Source organism: Pleuronectes platessa, chromosome 19 (assembly GCF_947347685.1).
Source record: "Pleuronectes platessa chromosome 19, fPlePla1.1, whole genome shotgun sequence".
Taxonomy (NCBI): Eukaryota; Metazoa; Chordata; class Actinopteri; order Pleuronectiformes; family Pleuronectidae; genus Pleuronectes; species Pleuronectes platessa.
In genome coordinates, this window is record NC_070644.1 from 21,290,853 (window position 1) to 21,312,482 (window position 21,630).

Genomic DNA, 21,630 nt, shown 5'->3' on the forward strand with positions numbered 1-21,630 from the left:
CAAAACAGAGCAGTACCACCAGACACCACGAGGGGGCAGTGCAGCCAATAGTTCAACCATGACGACTACAAACAGGTTCTGGTTCTCTGGTACCTGTGGTCGGCGAAGGTCTCGGAGTTCTCTCTGTTCAGAGACCCAGCGGTAGCGAACATGATGGTGGTGTCCAGGTCAGCGATGATTCCCGACACGGCGCTGGCTGCCGTGATGCAGGCCTGGGTGCCACGGTTTCCTGCCTGAAGCGACGCCAGCACATGGGAGACCTGCACGAGGACATTTATTAGTGACATGCTAACAACATAGATCAGGCTCATTCCGTCGCCTGTTCAAATCCTGAGAATCAAATCCTCTTCGATGGTGCAGCAGAGGGAAGCGAGTGCTCTGACCTTCTCGGACACTTTGCGGGCGCTCTCGATCAGCTCCTTCTTGGTGAACGAGTCGTTCGGGCTGCACTGCAGAGCTCCGGCTTTGGTCACCAGGGCCGTGCAGCTGAAGCCGAGCTCGCCAACCTGCTTCTTGATGTGAGAACCGATCTGAGAACAAACACAGGACCTGTGAGATCTGGTGTCTCCTGAAGGAAAAGACGACACGAGGTGCGTTTGCTTTATTCACCTCATCGTTCTCTGCAGTCATGGCTGCGTATTTGGCCTCGTTGGCCAGATTTCCGAACTCGTTGGTGAGCTGGTTGGCCAATCCTCCGAGGTCGTCTGGGTTGGTGTTGGATTTGGTCACCTGAAGAGAAGAGGAAATATGAGGAAGGATGATCGGGTATGGAGGGTCGGGCTGCTTCTCACTAAGACTCACCATCTCCTGCACATTGACGGCGATGGCCTTGGCCGTCTTCACCATGGTCGTCTGATAGTCCACGAAGGTGCCGTCAGGTTCCATAGTAGGCGAGTCTTCCATCTTGTTGATGGCGTCGTTGATGGAGTCCACCATCCCGCCCACGGCGCCGGCTGCACTGGCAGCTTCCGCCAGAGTCGCCCCGAGGTCGTCCACGGCTTCCTTCATCATCTGCACCGACTCCTCCAGAGCCTCCTGCATGTGAGCGGCCTGGAGAAGAAGAAAAGAGTCAACACACACGTTCACACTGAAATATTCAACCAGACCAACAACACAAGTCAGAACAACAATGAAATAATGAATGAAATCAAAGGCAGAAGTAGTTTGTGTGGGTTCAGGAAACATGAGGATTCGGTACCTTGGGGTTTCCCCCCGCCTCCTTGGCGGTGTAGAGCATCTGCAGGGCCGACTCTGTCAGCGTCTTGGTTTGGTCCAACACGGCCATCTGCTGCTGGCTGCTCACGATCTTAGACGCTGTGCCGATGGCCGCCATGATGAGGGGCTCGAAGTAGCTCGCCATCTGGGACACCTGTTCACGTGACATATAGAGAAAGGTTTAAACAGAGGTTGTGATGAGCTGTAGTTTACTCTGCCCCCTGGTGGTCCTCGTTCATTTGACACATTTTACCTTGTGTCCCAGATGAGAGGCCTCATAACGAGCCGCCACCGCCACAGGGTCGATCAGGTTACTGATCTCATGCACCGAGGCCGCCATCTGCTCATGGAGGTTCTGCAACACACACATTTAAACACTTTATTTTGGTACCGCCGACAGGAAGAGCACACGGAAATACAACACATACTATTCCCTGTGTCCAGTAGGTGGCGCTTTAACTTCAGGCCGGACTTTCATCGTTTAGTGAAAGAATCTACGCGAACTTGTGAGTTTATTTAGAAACGTTAACATCAGGTTACATGTATCTACTAGTATGTTTCACATGTGGATTCATCCTGAACAGGAGCTGAGAGCCTTTCTCCTGCTGATCTAACAATGTGCTGAGATGATCGTGTGTGGTTACCTCCATGGAGATGTCCTCTCGGGGGGTCAGCTGCTGGCTGATGGCGGCTAGAGACGCCTGGTCCACCTCACGGATGCAACCGTTCAGCACGTCGATGGCATCGTCACATTCTCTCTGACCAGGAGCCTTTTCTCTGCACACACACACACACACACACACACACACACACACACACACACACACACACACACACACACACACACACACACACACACACACACACACACACACACACACACACACACACACACACACACAGACACACACACAGACACACACACAGACACACACACACACACAGTGTGACACACGATGATGTTTCAGGCATTGAGCGCCTGCAGCAGCTCAGCATCTCGATCCAGAGTCTGGATCAGAGCTTCTCACCTCATGTTGGTGATGAGTTTCTTGATGGAGTCCGACACAGTCCTGGAGTGTCCTGCCAGCACTGACCACTTGGGGGGGTCTTTGGGGTTGACAGCCAGAGAGCGGGCGGTCTGGATGAGGCCGGTCGAGCTCTCCAGCATCGTCTGCGCTGCCACCACGATGGGCTCCATGGCTGCGTGACCCTGAGGGAGACGACAGGAAGCTGGTTCAGAGACGCAGGACATCATTATAATACCGCCTGCAGGTCCAGAGCGTGGGGACGAACCTCGGGGCTGATCTGAGCCGGGATGCTGGCGAACTCCGGGTTGGAGGCGAAGGCCGTGAGGTTGTCGACGGCTTCGATCAGAGGAACAGTCGCAGCTTTGCACTTCTCTCTGTTCTCGTGGTTAAAGGCTCCGTCTAAAGCCTGGACAGACGTTTGAGGCTCGATTACACATCAACACTCATGAGAGCTTTCTGATTTTACACATTTGAAGAGGAAAGTGAAAAAACAATATGGCCGTAGAGCAGCTCACAGCACTGCTGCCTTTAGATTCAGTTTCACTACGAACCTTGATGGACTTCACCAGGTTGGCCGTGGTGTTGGCCACTTCTTTGGCCGACTGCACAAACTGCCTCTTGGCCACCGGGTTGGGAGTCCTGGAGGACGCCAGGCGGCAGGCGTTACACAGAGCCGAGGTGTGTTTGGCCACGATGGTGGCGGCAGAGAGAACCTGAGCAGAGAAACAGAGCAGCACATGAAGAGCGGCTGACGCAGCAGATCAGCTGGATGCTGCAGAGCGTCGGCGTGTACCTGTGACTGAGTGCAGGCGGGGTCCACCAGGTTCTGACACGCCATCTGAATGGACTGATTGGCCCGGGCAAACTGGGAGGGGTCCACCAGCCCCTTCTGACCCGCCGAGCTGTTGGGGTCAGACACTCCCACCAGATAGGCTGCCTACGAACCAACAGATCACAAGACAATTTAAACACTGGTTCTACGTTCATCTGTGAGCAGCTGACTGAGAGACGGTCAAACTGAACTCCACGTGAAGCCAGGCTGTGATTGGCCACAGGAAGCACCTCCTCCCTCACAGACTGCAGGTGAGGGGGGGCGAAGGTTCAACACTGAAACATTAACTCTTGTGTGAACGAGCCCTGTTTCTGTTTTCAGACACTAACTCACAACTCGCTGTGATTTGACACTTTCCTGCTCTCTTCTCACATGGACTCGTTTCCCAGACACGTGACCTGAGGAACCTCCAGAACGTTTCAGGAACACGTCTGAGGTTCAGGTCTGAGAACAGCTTCTGTGGTGTCAGACCACAGAATGAATCCAGTAACCTTCAGTTTACCTGAGCAGCTGCTTCGGTCAGACCACACAGAGCTTTGGAGCCGGCGCTGACTGAATCACCGAACTCTGGCAGATTGGAGTTCTTGGCATTGTGGGAAATTCCAGCCATGGACTCGCCGAGGACCTGCGGACGAGGAGTCACACATTCAGTCAGGAGATTATGATTATGATTATGATTCACTGAGAGGAAGCAAAGCAGATATCTCAACCAGCTCTTCGTCATGACTCAGTTGTTTAAACCAGATTTGATCAGTTTGATGAGAAAACTCTTCATTTGGTTTAAACAGATTCATCCAGAATTTAATTTCACTTATGTTGTTAAAAATGTGTTTGGAGATATTTACAGATTGTACTAGATACATTATACTGAAATCTAAAATATGCATTTATCATAAACCCTCCAAACACATGATTCAACAGTGAATTTAAATCAATGATTGTGTGTTTTATTTCCTTGATAGAACAGATTTCTGTTCTTCAGGTTGTAAATGAGACCGGACCTCTTAAACCCATATGACTGCTGCCCCCTGTTGGGGGGTGCTGTGTACTGCTGCTGATCTGACAACCTCTCATCTCAATTGGAAAGATTTATGATATTTAATATTTATTTAATATTTACTTTTAATGTCTCCTCTTATGAAGGGGCGAGTGGTGGGGCAGCTCCCTAGCGCCCTCTGTTGGCCAGTAGCAGCTGGTTATATCAACACACTTAAAGATACCGAGCTCTTCTGAGAACATGTTCTCTTCAAAGCTCTGAGAGAAACTTCCTCCGCTTATTAATAAACCAGAATCAAGCAGAAGCTGCTGTGAGATGAGAAGTAGAGAAATGAGCTGATGGGAAACGAACCTTCGAGTTCTCCATCACGCTGTCGATGCAGTCGAAGTACGACAGCTCACTGACGGCCTCCGTCGGGTTCTCCAGCATCCCCCTCACCGACTGCACACACACAACCGTTAGAACTCACACAGACGCACACAGACACACACCACCCTCAGGTGAACGTGCTTACCTCCAGTTCTCTGAGAGCGTTGTCACACTCCTTCTGACCCGGCGCCTGCTGAGTGCACATGGTGATGAGCTGGTTGATGCTGTCTGTGACGGCTCTGTGGACACAAACACATCAGAGACACATCAGAGACACAACAGAGACACATCAGAGACACAACAGAGACACAACAGAGACACATCAGAGACACAACAGAGACACAACAGAGACACCTCAGAGACACAACAGAGACACAACAGAGACACCTCAGAGACACAACAGAGACACAACAGAGACACAACAGAGACACATCAGAGACACAACAGAGACACCTCAGAGACACATCAGAGACACATCAGAGACACAACAGAGACACCTCAGAGACACATCAGAGACACAGAGACACATCAGAGACACATCAGAGACACAACAGAGACACATCAGAGACACAACAGAGACACAACAGAGACACAACAGAGACACATCAGAGACACATCAGAGACACATCAGAGACACATCAGAGACACAACAGAGACACATCAAAGACACAACAGATACACCTCAGAGACACATCAGAGACACATCAGAGACACATCAGAGACACATCAAAGACACATCAGAGACACCTCAGAGACACATCAAAGACACAACAGAGACACATCAGAGACACATCAGAGACACATCAGAGACACATCAAAGACACAACAGAGACACATCAGAGACACATCAGAGACACATCAGAGACACAACAGAGACACCTCCGAGACACATCAGAGACACATCAGAGACGCAACAGAGACACATCAGAGACACAACAGAGACACATCAGAGACACATCAGAGACACAACAGAGACACATCAGAGACACATCAGAGACACAACAGAGACACATCAGAGACACATCAAAGACACATCAAAGACACATCAGAGGACACCTCAGAGACACATCAAAGACACAACAGAGACACATCAGAGACACATCAGAGACACATCAGAGACACAACAGAGACACATCAGAGACACATCAGAGACACATCAGAGACACAACAGAGACACATTAGAGACACATCAGAGACACATCAAAGACACATCAGAGACACATCAGAGACACATCAGAGACACATCAGAGACACAACAGAGACACATTAGAGACACATCAAAGACACATCAGAGACACATCAGAGACACAGAGACACATCAGAGACACAACAGAGACACAACAGAGACACAAATCAGAGACACAACAGAGACACATCAAAGACACATCAGAGACACATCAGAGACACAGAGACACATCAGAGACACAACAGAGACACAACAGAGACACATCAGAGACACAGAGACACATCAGAGACACAACAGAGACACAACAGAGACACATCTTACCGAGCGGCAGCTGCCAGCTGGTTCTTCAGGTTGGGGGAGCTGTGGTCGGTGGTCAGAGCTTTGGCTGCCAGCAGCAGTTTACTGGAGGACATGGAGATGGTCTTCAGGTTGGACACCACCTGGGTCTGGTCCTGTTTGGACTGGAGGAAGACATGGACTGCTTCAGTAACACAACCTTGTGTCTAATGATCCTCCTGTTCTTCAATTATATTCAAAACTATCAATGATATATAAATGAATTAATGCAGAAAGTAGTAATTAAACAATAAATTAATACAATATGATGATGTAAACTTTACGTTTATGTATTTCTACCTTCATTTAATTCTGTGTTTATACACCTCCCTCTCTGCCTCTCTCTCTCCTCCCTCCCTCCCTCCCCCCCCCCTCTCTCCCTCTCCCCCCCCCCCCCCTCCCTCTCTCCCCCCCCTGACCTGTGATGTTCCTGCCATGTCGACTCCAGCGTCCAGGAAGTGGCTGAAGTCCTGTCCGAACTTGCTGGTGGACCTGGCCAGGTCCTGCGTGGTCCCTCTGGAGGCCTGCACCACCTCATTGGCCGACTGATTGAGACCGGCCGCCACCTCGTTGAGCTGAGCCTGAACCTCCTGGAAGCTCCGCCCACTGGACGGGAACTAGGACAGGAAGAGGACCATGAACCATGAGATCTAACACCATGGAATCAGATGTTTCTCTGACACGTGTTCATTCTGATGAGGATGATTCTGAGCAGCAGCCTCAGTAAACACACTCAGACCGAAGGACAGAGAATCTGCAGCTTGAATAAAAGGTTGTGTTGCACTCACAGAGTCCGACAGGAGGGTCTTGCTGGCCTCGCCCACTGTGCGGATGGCGTTGTCCACGTCCCTCTGTCCAGGAAGGCAGTTCACGGTTCTGTTCAGGGCCTGAGACACGGCCTTCGCCACCTACACACACGTTACACACACGTTACACACACGTTACACACACGTTATCTCTGTGGTCTATGGCTCATGCTCCAGTTGAAGCGGTGGCCGGCGGTCTGACCTGGGCGAGCCTCTGCTGACTCTCTGGGTCTCCGGGCTTGGCGATGGCCCTCTTGGTCTCTTCTATCAGGTTGCCCGACTTGTCCATGACGTCCCCGGCACAGTCCAGCACGGCGTCACGCGCCTGAGGGTCGTCCGTGGTGGCAGCGACTCCCCGGGCGGCCGAGGCCAGGGACCTGAGCGCCTGGGCCACGTCCCTGGCTGCCATGCCTGACACAGAGAGGAGGAATCCATCAAGACACAACTCATTCAGAACTATACAACATGACACCTGAGGAAATCCAAATGGGTCATAAAGAGGAAAGACATGAAGAACTGAGAAACTCATCTTAAAGCTGTGTGTGTAGCTCAGTGTGTGTTGAGTGTGTAGCTCAGTGTGTGTGTTGTGTGTGAAGCTCAGTGTGTGTTGTGTGTGTAGCTCAGTGTGTGTAGCTCAGTGTGTTGTGTGTGAAGCTCAGTGTGTGTAGCTCAGTGTGTTGTGGGTGAAGCTCAGTGTGTGTTGTGTGTGTAACTCAGTGTGTGTTGTGTGTGAAGCTCAGTGTGTGTTGTGTGTGTAGCTCAGTGTGTGTAGCTCAGTGTGTGTAGCTCAGTGTTTGTTGTGTGTAGCTCAGTGTGTGTAGCTCAGTGTGTGTTGTGTGTGAAGCTCAGTGTGTGTTGTGTGTGTAGCTCAGTGTGTGTAGCTCAGTGTGTGTAGCTCACCTGTGTAGTTCTCGTTGCCCTGCGTGGCCTCACTCAGCAGCTGAGCCATGGCTGAGCTCACAGCCTTGGTGCTGGTGCTCAGATCCTGGGAGCATTTCTCCAGCTGAGAGGAACAAGATGAAGATGATCCTGCTGCTCACGTCCAATTGTGTGAGTGTGTGTGTGTGTAAGTGTGTGAGTGTGTGTGTGTGTGTGTGTGTGTGTGTGTCTCACCTTCTCTCCTGGCAGTGGTTTGAGTTTCCCCTCTTCAGCTGAAGCCTTGGCCTCCCTCATGTCTTTCTCCAGACCTCTGACCATTGACAAAGCGTTGTCAATCTCCAACGGACCACACGCTTCCTGGGCCTGTGCACACACACACACACATACACACATACACGCAAACACACACACACACACACACACACACATTGACGAGTGGTCCAGACCGGTCTTGCACAGATAATCTGACCTTCTGGCTTTAATAAGCTGGAGGCCTGTTTGGAAACTACAGATCTACCACTGGTTGGATCAGAGCTCAGTGGATTAAAATGAAACTTGATAAAACAAAGTTCACAGGATGGGGGGGGGGGGGGGGGGGGGTCTGGTAGAAGAACCTGGAGAGGCTCCTCGTCTCAGAGAGTGTGAGGTACCTTCTGAGAGGCGGTGCGCAGCTCAGCCAGAGCACTGGCCAGGTTCTTCGCACACTGGCTGAGCTGCATCGCGGAGGCCTGGTCACCGATGTTGGGAACAGTGGATTTAGAGGCTGTGACCATCTTAGCACCAGGCTGAAGAGAAGAGGAAACAGTCAGTGTCCAGAAAGACTTCACAGTCATGAACAACAATCTATTCTCCAAATGTCAGAATCTTGTATCCGTCACTGTGGCTGGAGCACTTACACAAACACATGAGGAGAGAGAATCATTCAAAATGTGAATCTCTTCATTAACTGTGTAGATCTCTGGTTTTGGGATGTTTCTACCCAAACACTGATTTCAGGTAATTTATTGAAACTAAATAATGAAGTTAATCCATCACAGGAGAATTTGAAACCTTTTCCCTGTTGACTGGTGAAGCAGCGTTTCACCACAACGTTAGAACACACTTGTGTTGGTGTCTACTCTCTGTGGGGGTGGGGGGGGGGTGTAGATGTGTGGCTGAGCGGCCTGTCACCTGCAGGAAGTTCTGGCTGGCACTGATGAGGGCGAGCTGAGCGCTGGGGCTGTCGGGCTGAGACTGGCTGCCCCGGACTCCCTGAACCAGCTGAGGGATCTGCTCCGCCACCACCTGAACACGAGACAGGAAGTCAAACCCAGAGAGCAGACGAGCCCCCCCCGGATGAGGACGCTCTGTCAGCAGCAGCAGACGAGCAGATGGTTTACCTTGCAGCTCTGCACCAGCTGCTGCTGCGCGGCCTGGTTCCTGTTGGACGAGGCGGCGTGCTGAGCAGCAGCGATGGTCTGAGTGGCGGCTGCCGCCGCCTGTTTGGCTGCGTTCTGACAGGAAACAGGAAACCAGACATGAACACTTTGCTGCACGACTGAGGCAGAAGAAGAGCAGCAGCTGAGCAGCTCTGGAACTCGTTACCTCCAGCTTGTTGACGAGGCGTTTCTTGATGGCGTTCTGGGCGGCGGCGTTGGTGGCCATGCGGAGACCCTCGGCCGCCTCTCGTAGCTTCTGCTGCTGCTCCTCGCTGTCAGGGTTCGCTGCCGCCCCCTGGGGGGAAGACACAAAGACGTGTGAACGTTAATATGATGACTACAGTTCAACAAGAACATAATGGAGGTCAAAGACGAGGGCGGACCTTAGCCGCCTCCACCATCTTGGCAGTGGCATCGGCCAGCATCTTGGCGGCTGACAGCAGTTTACGGGAGTTCTCCAGGTCCGTCTCTCCCTCGGCATCCATCTTGATGGCGTTGACCAGATCAGACGTGGCCTGGGCGAGAATACGAGCCTGACGAACCATCTCACCTGACGAGTTAGAGACGTTTCAATAGGTCACTTCAGGAAACACGTGTTTAATCATCTAACGAGAGAACAACCGTCACGGATCATCCTCTGGACACCATGAGATTCAACATATTTCATATTTCATAGATATATTTCAAGCTAGCTGTCAGTTTGGCCTCAGGAGGAGAAGGTCCAGACTTTATTCTGTGAGTTGTTCAAAGTGTGGAGATGTTTGAGGACAGATGGATGCTGGTGAAGCCCAGCTGATAAGGAGACCAGATGAGAGCGCCCCCTGTGGTCGTTAGCTCAGAGTGCGTCACCCACCAGCGTCTCCCATGGAGCTGAAGATGTTCTCGGTGACATCCAGGATGCGGTCGGTGGCTTCTCCGTGGCGTCCGATGGGATGGCCGCCGCTGGCGTACTGTTTGATGTGCTGGAGCAGCTCGTTGAGGGCATGAGTGACGCCGGTGGCAGCCACGCCCACCTGCTTCAGGAGGCCCTCGTCATTGGTCGCCCCCTGTGACGCCTCCACGCAGCCCTCCACAGACTTGGCCACCAGCTTCCCGGCCTCGATCAGCTGCTCCTGACACACCGGCGAGCTGATGGTCGGAGCCACGACCTGACGAGAGATGGAGGAAGGAAACGAGATGAGACTCTGGGGGCGTGACGGGCGGCGCCGGCTCGAGTGGACGACTCACCCGGGTGCAGGCCACCAGCTGGGACGTGGACAGAGCACACTGAGTGGCCGCCGCGATCACACGGTTCTGCTGGACCGGGTCCTCCGTCTTCTGGGCCACGTTCTTGGCCTTGAGCACCAGGGCTGCGGCGGCGTTAGCTACAGCTTTAGCTAGCTGCATTAGCATGTCCTGCCAACGACAAACACTCGTCAGTTACCAATCACTGATCACGTGACTCGTGGGAAACAGAGGAGGAGCTAATGATGACACGTTGTGAAAGAAGAATACAGACGATCGATGAATGTGAATAAAGACGAGGACACCTCCTCCCACTGCTCCTCATATGTGACCACTACTGCAGCCAGCCACCAGGGGGCGATCCAGGTGTTCTGGCTTCACTTTGGGAAATGTCAAGTCGTCCATCTTTATTAACTCTCTGGTTGGAAGAAGTTAGAATATTTGGAATTTTGTAGATTATTTATTAAATGATTCTTTATGATTATTCTTATTATTCAAATCTGAAAATAATAAATATGTTGACATGATAGCGGAGAGATTTGACAAGCATAATTAATTTGCCAAGAAATTAGATGAAACACATTAAACAACGTTACAGATCAAATTAATTGAAAGTAATATTATTGTTGATAATATGTTTACGGTGAATTACGTTGGCCACCATATAATATACATATATATATGTATATATATATATATATATATATATATATATATATAACTTGAGACTGGTGACAGAAGGTCCTGCCCCCTCCCTTCTGAACTCTATCCTCTGAATTATTGACAGATTGGATTATGATCACGTGGATGATTATTCATGGTCTCATCAGAGATGGTTTTGATTGGCTCTTCAGTTTGGAACGTTTGCCTGACGGACAGGTTTGTTACCAGGATCTGATAAAAAGTGAGGACTCTCCCTCGGCTTCCCCTGAGAGATCCGTTACCTAGAAGCTGTCAGATGAAACACACACATTCATCAGACAAACACACACCTCATGTGTTAGTGTGGTCAACCTTCTCCCACTCAGGGTTGAGAATGAAGACTCACCTGGAACTGAGGGTCTGTGTCCGTCTCTCCGATGTGGGACAGCAGCTCTCCGCTGGCCTGACCCACGTTTCCTGCGGCCTGCAGCAGGATCTGACGCGGCTGCAGGAAAACCACACGTCACTCAAACTGCACAGAGTAGAAACTGACTGAGAGACACCTGTCCGTCTCCGTCCTGCACTGACCTCTGTGTTGGCCGGCTGAGCGGTCTTCAGCATGTCGGAGACGGCACACGCCAGGTTCTTAGCGGCGCCCAGCAGCTGCTGACCGTTTGCTCCTTCGTCCTCCATGAGCGCCGCCAGCAGCTTGACGCCCTTCGACATCTCCGTCAGGTTGGAGGAGATGGTGGTGACAGCACAACCCACGGCCGTGTAGTCCGTCTCCGCCGGGTCGCCTGACGAGGGTTCATTGACAAATCAATTTGTGGCCCAGACGACTCTATGTGAAGAAACACGTCCGCCGACTCTACCTGCGGTGAGGTTGACCATGGAGGCGGTGCCTGCTGTGATGGCGTCCACCTGGGAGTGGATCTCGTGTTTGGACTCGTCCATCTTGTTTTTGCGCCAGGCCTGGGACGCCTGCAACAAGGAAAAGAAAAGTCCTCCGGTCACAGAGCTGCAGAGCGACCACATCAGCACACGGATCAAGAATCAAGGAGTTCCATCTCACGGCGTCGGTTCCCAGCGGCGGCAGAGTGTCGAAGTCGGCCAGAGCGGCCTGAGCAGCCTGGACCGCCGTCATACTGGAGTTAATGGTTCCAGTCAGAGCTTGTTGAGCTGAGGTCTGAGGAAACACAGGAAAGACTGTCACCACCAAGACACACTGGTTACAGCACCAGAGTGTGTTGCTCTGTGTCTCACCAGCGGAGGCATGTGTCCCCGGTGCATCTGTCCACTGGTGATGTGCTGCTTGGCCTGAGGCATGGAGCCCATCTGGAAGCTCTCTGGTCCTCCGGCTCCGGAGCGCATGATGGCCGGCAGCGCCACCGAGCCCGTCTCCACCTTCCCCACCTTGTTGAACTGCTGCTGCAGCAGCGTGGACCTGGAGGGAGGAGCCGGGACAGAGGTGAGGCCCCAGAGAGAGAGAGAGAGAGAGAGAGAGAGAGAGAGAGAGAGAGAGAGAGAGAGAGAGAGAGAGAGAGGGAGAGAGGGAGAGAGAGAGAGAGAGAGAGAGAGAGAGACAGAGACAGAGAGAGAGAGAGAGAGAGAGAGAGAGAGACACACACACACACACTCTTACTTTTTGGGCGACACAGAGTCTTCCAGCATCGTTGACTCTTCATCTCCTTCCAGACCGAAATGATCTTTGCTCTTCTTCTGCAGTTGGTAAACAAATGGAACGTGGTTAGACATTCAGCTGCTTCTGTCTGAGAAGATAAGAGCTTCACACAGACTCCAGGGTTTGAAGACAAGGAGACTGATCTGATGGTTAAACTGAATGTTCTCCACATGTTGACCTTCTTGAGGATGATGTCGATGTATCCGGCGATGAGCTGAGCGATCTGCTCCCCCTCGGTGGTCTGCACAGAGTAGTAACCGTCCTGGTAGTCTCCAAAGTCCTGGAAGATCAAGGTCACACACATGCTCCTGAATCCTGAGTTTCAACAGCTTTCTACCTTCAGCTGGTTCTATCCAGCGGCTGCATTCATCTGAAGACTGATTCCCAGCGCTGACACTGGTCCCACTACCAGGCTTCAACCCAACCATTAACTCTCTAGCATTCACAGATCACAGGAGGCCTCTGTGGAACATCTACCCAGCAGAAGAAACACCTCCTGCACCCTCACGCAGCAGCTCAGGCTCACTGTTCAGTCCTGTCCCTGAGGAACTCACCAGGGTGAAGCTCTTGGGCGAAGCAGCCCAGCGTTTGATGTTGGTCAGGTTCCACTCCTGGATCACCTCCTTCGTCTTCTCGTCCACCCTCATCACGCACTCCTTGGTGATTCCCAGCAGACGAGGGACCAGTTTGTTCTTTCCCTTCATTTTCTCCTGCAGGACGTTGAATCACAAAGTTCAACTCACTGATCAGTGTGTCTGTCCTCCTGCAGCGACTCTAGAGACGTGATCGCCCCCTGGTGTCTGCACCTCAGCTCATTAACCCTCCTCCTCCATGTTAGCAAAGGGGACATGCTAACCATAACCCTAACTAAACTAAAACTATATAAAAGTGTTTCGTATCAGTTTGGTTTGAAGCTATTTGATGAAATAAAAACAGGCTGAGACGTGATGATTGACAGCTGAGACTGGCTCCTGATTGGTTGAGAGCATGCACAATACGTCACACTGAGTCATCTTGTGGTGATAATTAAAATATGAGCGGCTGTGGCTCAGGAGGAAGATGTCAGTGGTTTGATTCCCGGCTCCTCCAGTCTGCATATCAGTGTTTGGAGTTAGTGAGACAGAAATCACAAGAATCTAAGAATATAAGAAGTTTTAAATGTGACTGAAGTTTCATTTAGAAGTTTTCTTATTTAAAAATGTGTAAACATGTCCATCCCATCAACCCTCTGCTCTCTGTGCTCCACCCGGCAGACTGAGAGAGAAGCGTCTCCTCACCTTGACCAGAAAGAAGGACACTCCGTAGGTCTTCAGGGACCTGGCCAGCTTCACGTAGCTGACCTTGGCCTCGATCTCCGTCATGTTCTGGCTGTTTTTGTGGGCCTGCAGGACACGAGAGGAGATGAGAGGGGGAGGAGTCATCTCCTTCACAGCAGCTGCTCTGCTCACAGCTCAGAGAAACTACAGGTTCTGTTCAGACCTGGTGTCAACATCCGACCTGAGGGACCTGCTCGTGTGCGTCCTCCTGAACGTGTCTCCTCTGATCATGTGATCAGGTTGCACTTCCTGCTCTAATAATCACGTATGTGGTTTCTGTTCATGAAGACAAAACACGCGTCTCCACCAGAATCATCGTTATGTCGAGTTACAGGTTTGAACATGTACGACACACTGACTCAGACATTGTTCTCACAAACAGAACCTGCAGAACATGTGAGGAACATGTGAGGAACATGTGAGGAACATGTGAGGAACACGGCAGGATGTCTGTGGTTCAGTTTAGGTCTGATCAGCTTGAGAAGAGTCAAAATACTTCAGTTCATTGTGAAACTGCCGAGGTTGGAGGACAAGAGTTGACTAGACGTCCTCCCACTGCTGGTCAGGACACGTCCACGTTCACACTGATGACAGAGTGAGGTCAGCAGACGACCTCCTGCTGTGTCTGAGTGGTTGGACGCACTGAGGAAACATCTGGATCTTTGTGGTCGGACGTAAACACCAGGTCTGTGAACTTTATCTGTGACGACTCGTGATGTCTGGTTCTCACCTGGAAGATTTTCTTCTCTCCTTTGTTCTTGATATACTCTTTGGGAAGGAACTCCTTTAGACTGAGGAGAAAGATTACAGCTGAAAATCAAACAACGAATCTCAAAAGATAGAAATAATAATAACAATAATAACAGAGGACTCACTCCAGGAATCCCGGCTTGTGCTTGGTCTCGTTGTGGTCGCCGAACTGGATCTGACACTGATAACCTGCAAACTCACAGGCCTTGTCAAAGGAGACGGGGTGGGAGCCGTTCAGGATGTCGTCACGGGCCTGTGGCAGACACACACACACACACACACACACACACACGGTAACACAAACACACACAAACAAACACGGCAACACACACACAGGAGAACACATGAAAACTTGTACAAACCAAAAGAACAACCTGAGTAGATCAAACTCAAGAATACTTGATTCTGATTGGCTGGATTGGTGAAGAGGGAACTGAAGTAAGGATTATGGGATGGATGTGGGAGCTGGTGTACCTGCACGTAGAGCAGGTTGAGCTGGACCGGATCTCTGGAGTCCACGTTCTGATCCGAGTAGAAGAACTTCCTCCTGAGCAGCAGCATCTCTGTCTCCTCCACGCCCTGCTCCCTCAGCGTCCTGCCGTGGTCCAACCAGTTCACTGAGGACAGACACCGGAGACACTGACACCGGAGACACTGACACCGGAGACACTGACACCGGAGACACTGACACCGGAGACACTGACCCCGGAGACACTGACACAGGAGACACTGACACAGGAGACACTGACACAGGAGACACTGACCCAAGAGACACTGACACAAGAGACACTGACACAGGAGACACTGACACCGGAGACACTGACACAAGAGACACTGACACAGGAGACACTGACACCGGAGACACTGACACCGGAGACACTGACACAGGAGACACTGACACAGGAGACACTGACACCGGAGACACTGACACAAGAGACACTGACACCGGAGACACTGACACAGGAGACACTGACACCGGAGACACTGACACAAGAGACACTGACACCGGAGACACTGACACAGGAGACACTGACACAGGAGACACTGACACCGGAGACACTGACACCGGAGACACTGACACAAGAGACACTGACACCGGAGACACTGACACAGGAGACACTGACACCGGAGACACTGACACCGGAGACACTGACACAAGAGACACTGACACCGGAGACACTGACACAAGAGACACTGACACAGGAGACACTGACACCGGAGACACTGACACAAGAGACACTGACACAGGAGACACTGACACAAGAGACACTGACACAGGAGACACTGACACAAGAGACACTGACACCGGAGACACTGACACCGGAGACACTGACACAAGAGACACTGACACAGGAGACACTGACACAGGAGACACTGACACAGGAGACACTGACACCGGAGACACTGACACAAGAGACACTGACACCGGAGACACTGACACAAGAGACACTGACACCGGAGACACTGACACCGGAGACACTGACACAAGAGACACTGACACAGGAGACACTGACACAGGAGACACTGACACAGGAGACACTGACACAGGAGACACTGACACCGGAGACACTGACACAAGAGACACTGACACCGGAGACACTGACACCGGAGACACTGACACCGGAGACACTGACACAAGAGACACTGACACAGGAGACACTGACACAGGAGACACTGACACAGGAGACACTGACACCGGAGACACTGACACCGGAGACACTGACACCGGAGACACTGACACCGGAGACACTGACCCCGGAGACACTGACACAAGAGACACTGACACCGGAGACACTGACACAAGAGACACTGACACAGGAGACACTGACACCGGAGACACTGACACCGGAGACACTGACACCGGAGACACTGACACAAGAGACACTGACACAGGAGACACTGACACCGGAGACACTGACACAAGAGACACTGACACAGGAGACACTGACACAGGAGACACTGACACAGGAGACACTGACACCGGAGACACTGACACCGGAGACACTGACACCGGAGACACTGACACCGGAGACACTGACACAGGAGACACTGACACCGGAGACACTGACACCGGAGACACTGACACCGAAGACACTGACACAAGAGACACTGACACAGGAGACACTGACACCGGAGACACTGACACCGGAGACACTGACACAGGAGACACTGACACAGGAGACACTGACACCGGAGACACTGACACAGGAGACACTGACACAGGAGACACTGACACCGGAGACACTGACACCGGAGACACTGACACCGGAGACACTGACACAGGAGACACTGACACAGGAGACACTGACACAGGAGACACTGACACAGGAGACACTGACACAGGAGACACTGACACCGGAGACACTGACACCGGAGACACTGACACCGGAGACACTGACACAGGAGACACTGACACAGGAGACACTGACACAGGAGACACTGACACCGGAGACACTGACACAGGAGACACTGACACAGGAGACACTGACACCGGAGACACTGACACAGGAGACACTGACACAGGAGACACTGACACAGGAGACACTGACACCGGAGACACTGACACCGGAGACACTGACACAGGAGACACTGACGCTCTCGGACACCGACTCATAGATATTAATCTGACTGATTAGGTGAGTCATGATTTTAGTAGGATTTTTAATGGAATGAATATAAAGATGATGATGATGTCATTTTAGCTGGAGTCTGTTCCCTCAAGTCTCCAGTTCATCTGATCTGATCCACATTCACTCAGGGTTAGGGTGTGTGTGTGTGTGTGTGTGTGTGTGTGTGTGTCTCTCTTACACTCGTCGTCTGTGTGCAGTTTCTGCTTCAGCTTCTCCATTTTCTTGTCGTCTCTCAGCAGAGTCTTGTCTCTCTTCAGTGTCCCTGTGGTCTCTTCCTTCTTCTCCTCGCCGATGTCTCGCACCAGCGAGTACTCGTCATAGTTTGTGATGCCTGAAACACACACACACACACAGACACACACACAGACACACACTCATTACAGGACTCCAGTAGACTCTACAGTCCACCTCGTTCTGGAGCTGAGACAGAGACACCACCGACCTATCCTGGCGCAGATGGTCATGAGCATGTCGCTGACGATCTTGGAGTCGTCCACCATGACGGTCTTCACGGTGCCGTCCAGCATGCGGATCTTCAGAGGCCTCTGCTTCTTCTTGTACTCCAGAGTGTCCTGACACACAGGACACGTTTAATTCACAGTGTTAGAGGCTGTAGAAACCCAGATGAAGTTATTGAGTCAGAATCCCTGTTGTCCCAGTTTGTCTCCACAGGACGTGAGCTTCAGGGGACCAGGACAGACACAGGATGTCAACCCCACCCGAAATACTGCCCTGCAGATGTTTGCCTCTGTCGACCTGACCTGACTCATATGAGGTCTCTGTGACCTTTGACCTCTAAAGTCTTCATGAGATTGGGATGGACACATAATACCTCCGACCCCTAGGGGGCGCTTCCTTGTTCATTTATGTATATATTTTACTTTACTAAAATTATGGTTATTTTCTTTAGTCAAGTTCTATTGTAGTTATTTATAATAAATTTATAGTTAAACTTTTGAAGAATAAAAACTCAGCTACATTTATTTCGTCACAAGACAATAACAACATGTTAGGAATCATTGATTATTACACTTAATATATATATATGGTATCAGAAATGTAACTTTCCTCCCTTATATCAACATCAGAGCCGAGTGGCTCAGGTTCTAATTCCACACTGGACGTGTTTCTTCATCTGTCCAGTTCTTGTGTGTTTGCTGCACGTGGTGACTCACTCCATTCCTCAGCATGTAGTAATCCAGGGCCTTCCCTGCCTCCAGCCAGATGCCTTTCTTTGGGTCCTCATCAGACAGGAACAGCCCGTAGTCTGAGGCTGTGGAGGAAACACACAGTCAGGTCACTTCCTGTCTGTGGATGAATCTGATGCTGAACGAGTCTGTGCAGAAAACCTGCTGCTGTGTTGTTCAGCTGTGAAACACACACTCTGGATCTGACCTGGAGTAAGCGTCCTGAATGTGAACGGGTTGGAACACGCGACCTCAGAGCTGCTGTGACTCATCTCATGTAAAGACACATAACTCTATTCTCAGTTTACAGCTGTTTGCAGCTGTCGTGCAGATCCTGTGATCGTCCACACTCCCTCCTCTGTGAGTGACACGCTGCCTGATCCCCGGCCCTGTCCCCCAGCAGGACTCAGATCAGTTCTACTGAGGTGAAGGATCCGGACTCTGCTTCAGGCTCAAGTCACAAAACATCTCACAAATGAGAAGTGAATTCAAACCAACAGGTGTTTATTTATTTATCTATTTAGTGTTGTTGACTGATTCAGAACCAAATCTTAACATTTCAGTGTTTGACACGTGATGAAGCTATTTTCATTACAACTGCTCCCCATGTACTTCAGTGAGTGATGTTTGAGTGTTTGACTCATTTTCATGAATGAAGACGTCGGACATGAAGTTTTAAATTCATTAGAACGTTAACGTGTTCATTTCTGAGGATTGTGTGAAGTCACTGAAAAACGCACACGTGTCAGTCGTCATGTTTGAACAAACACACTTTGAGGGTTTTCTGAACATCGTTGAATCTTGAAGAACAAACATTGTTTACCTTATATGATGACTTTTAGCTCAGTTGACTTGTCCTGACCCCGAGTGTGTGTGTGTGTGTGTGTGTGTGTGTGTGTGTGTGTGTGTGTGTGTGTGTGTGTGTGTGTGTGTGTGTGTGTGTGTGTGTGTGTGTCTCACGCTGTCCGAGCTGTGCCTCAGGAACTCTCTCCCTGATCATGCGGCAGGCGTCGTACACCATGGTGGACGGTTCAAACTGCATCGTCTTCACCACGTTCCCCACGCCGATCTTGAGTGACAGGGCCACCATGACTGCTGCTCTGCACCTCGGCCCGACTCCTGCAAAACATTCAGACAAACCCTGATCAGAGTGGACTGTAGGTGGCGCTGTTTGTGAACAGGATTATACAGAAACTACAAAAAGGTTTTCCACTGAACTCGTGACCTTTTAGAACAGATCCAGGAACCTTTGATCTCTTTAACATTGTCAGATTAAATCACTCAGAGAATAATATAATCCTAATTCATGCTTCTAAAGATATTAATGAGTGTGTTCTTGTTGCTTCAGCTGATGGATAAAGTTCAGAAGGAAGCTTGACTCAAACACAACTTTACAGAGTGGAGGGTGTGACGGTGAGAAAGAGGAACAGCCGTTCTATTTACATCAGAACAAGAAACTGCAGAAACCGACTTCTATAATCGGCTCCATCGTTGCTATGACAACACATTCATACCCAGCTTCTCAGAAAACAATGTTCACGTCTCATCTGACGTCATGTGACACGGGACAGAGTGAGGACATGTGGACCAGGGGGCCTGCTTCATGGGCGGCTTGAGGGTCAGAGGTTAAGGGTTCGGGTCAGGCATTTAGTTAGGAGGATTAGGGTGAGGGAGTAGTGTGTGTGTGGGTGTGTGTGTGGGTGTGTGTGTGTTTGTGTGTGTGTCTGTGTGTGTGTGTCTGTGTGTGTGTGTGTGTGTGTCTGTGTAAACCACAATGTGAAGAAAACAGAAATAAGGAAACAGAAATGTCAGGTGTTTAGTTTGGATGGTAAGGGTTAGGGGGTAGTGTGTGTGTGTGTGTGTGTGTCTGTGTGTTTGTGTGTGTGTGTGTGTGTGTGTGTGTGTGTCTGTGTGTGTGTGTAAACCACAATGTGAAGAAAACAGAAATAAGGAAACAGAAATGTCAGGTGTTTTGTCAAAGCAGAAACTAGAACCACAACATCGGTGACACAAAGTGAGAGTTCGTCTTCATCAACGTGACGAACAAGAGGAGGAAGTTCCCTCTGCTCTCTTCTCTTCAGTCGGTCGAGTTCAACGAGACTTTTCTGAACTTAGAGCTGAATTAAACTCATGGAGCTGCAAGTGGTACATGTTTGATTCTAGTGAGAGCTGCAGTAACACCAGAAGCCTGCAGGACGCCGGAGAGAGAGCGAGGCCGTGAGCTGCAGAGCGGCGGAGAGAGAGAGAGAGAGAGAGAGAGAGAGCGAGGCCGTGAGCTGCAGAGCGGTGGAGAGAGAGAGAGAGAGAGAGAGCGAGGCCGTGAGCTGCAGAGCGGTGGAGAGAGAGAGAGAGAGAGAGAGCGAGGCCGTGAGCTGCAGAGCGGCGGAGAGAGAGAGAGAGCGAGAGAGAGAGCGAGGCCGTGAGCTGCAGAGCGGTGGAGAGAGAGCGAGGCCGCGAGCTGCAGAGCGGTGGAGAGAGAGAGAGAGCGAGGCCGTGAGCTGCAGAGCGGTGGAGAGAGAGAGAGAGCGAGGCTGTGAGCTGCAGAGCGGTGGAGAGAGAGAGAGAGCGAGGCCGTGAGCTGCAGAGCGGTGGAGAGAGAGAGAGAGCGAGGCCGTGAGCTGCAAAGCGGTGGAGAGAGAGCGAGGCCGCGAGCTGCAGAGCGGTGGAGAGAGAGAGAGAGCGAGGCTGTGAGCTGCAGAGCGGTGGAGAGAGAGAGAGAGCGAGGCTGTGAGCTGCAGAGCGGTGGAGAGAGAGAGAGAGCGAGGCCGCGAGCTGCAGAGCGGTGGAGAGAGAGAGAGAGCGAGGCTGTGAGCTGCAGAGCGGTGGAGAGAGAGAGAGAGCGAGGCCGCGAGCTGCAAAGCGGTGGAGAGAGAGCGAGGCCGCGAGCTGCAGAGCGGTGGAGAGAGAGAGAGAGCGAGGCTGTGAGCTGCAGAGCGTTGGAGAGAGAGAGAGAGAGCGAGGCCGCGAGCTGCAGAGCGGTGGAGAGAGAGAGAGAGAGCGAGGCCGTGAGCTGCAGAGCGGTGGAGAGAGAGAGAGAGAGAGAGCGAGGCTGTGAGCTGCAGAGCGGTGGAGAGAGAGAGAGAGAGCGAGGCCGTGAGCTGCAGAGCGGCGGAGAGAGAGAGAGAGAGAGAGAG

The 21,630-nt window shown here is 51.3% G+C and overlaps 1 protein-coding gene across 1 annotated transcript in view; it reads right to left on the reverse strand.

Annotated features, from left to right (window-relative positions):
• tln1 (talin 1) overlaps nt 1–21,630 on the reverse strand; it is a 37,696-nt gene that overhangs the window by 9,459 nt on the left and 6,607 nt on the right. The window contains exons 3-45 of the mRNA XM_053411148.1: nt 19,457–19,615; nt 18,485–18,582; nt 17,752–17,881; nt 17,488–17,640; nt 15,154–15,296; nt 14,805–14,932; nt 14,660–14,720; nt 13,891–13,995; nt 13,168–13,323; nt 12,792–12,893; nt 12,575–12,651; nt 12,196–12,376; nt 12,005–12,118; nt 11,805–11,913; nt 11,521–11,729; nt 11,339–11,437; nt 10,294–10,461; nt 9,920–10,214; nt 9,450–9,616; nt 9,233–9,361; nt 9,028–9,141; nt 8,819–8,932; nt 8,299–8,433; nt 7,883–8,011; nt 7,670–7,772; nt 6,972–7,180; nt 6,752–6,871; nt 6,383–6,580; nt 5,949–6,088; nt 4,587–4,680; nt 4,424–4,513; nt 3,578–3,700; nt 3,037–3,180; nt 2,795–2,956; nt 2,509–2,649; nt 2,244–2,425; nt 1,860–1,992; nt 1,469–1,570; nt 1,199–1,369; nt 802–1,050; nt 610–729; nt 384–530; nt 94–260 (exon numbers count right to left, since the gene is read on the reverse strand). Coding sequence (XP_053267123.1) covers nt 94–260; nt 384–530; nt 610–729; nt 802–1,050; nt 1,199–1,369; nt 1,469–1,570; nt 1,860–1,992; nt 2,244–2,425; nt 2,509–2,649; nt 2,795–2,956; nt 3,037–3,180; nt 3,578–3,700; nt 4,424–4,513; nt 4,587–4,680; nt 5,949–6,088; nt 6,383–6,580; nt 6,752–6,871; nt 6,972–7,180; nt 7,670–7,772; nt 7,883–8,011; nt 8,299–8,433; nt 8,819–8,932; nt 9,028–9,141; nt 9,233–9,361; nt 9,450–9,616; nt 9,920–10,214; nt 10,294–10,461; nt 11,339–11,437; nt 11,521–11,729; nt 11,805–11,913; nt 12,005–12,118; nt 12,196–12,376; nt 12,575–12,651; nt 12,792–12,893; nt 13,168–13,323; nt 13,891–13,995; nt 14,660–14,720; nt 14,805–14,932; nt 15,154–15,296; nt 17,488–17,640; nt 17,752–17,881; nt 18,485–18,582; nt 19,457–19,586 — 6,041 coding nt within the window. The 5' untranslated portion in view covers nt 19,587–19,615. The remainder of the gene's footprint in view (nt 1–93; nt 261–383; nt 531–609; nt 730–801; nt 1,051–1,198; nt 1,370–1,468; nt 1,571–1,859; nt 1,993–2,243; nt 2,426–2,508; nt 2,650–2,794; nt 2,957–3,036; nt 3,181–3,577; nt 3,701–4,423; nt 4,514–4,586; nt 4,681–5,948; nt 6,089–6,382; nt 6,581–6,751; nt 6,872–6,971; nt 7,181–7,669; nt 7,773–7,882; nt 8,012–8,298; nt 8,434–8,818; nt 8,933–9,027; nt 9,142–9,232; nt 9,362–9,449; nt 9,617–9,919; nt 10,215–10,293; nt 10,462–11,338; nt 11,438–11,520; nt 11,730–11,804; nt 11,914–12,004; nt 12,119–12,195; nt 12,377–12,574; nt 12,652–12,791; nt 12,894–13,167; nt 13,324–13,890; nt 13,996–14,659; nt 14,721–14,804; nt 14,933–15,153; nt 15,297–17,487; nt 17,641–17,751; nt 17,882–18,484; nt 18,583–19,456; nt 19,616–21,630) is intronic.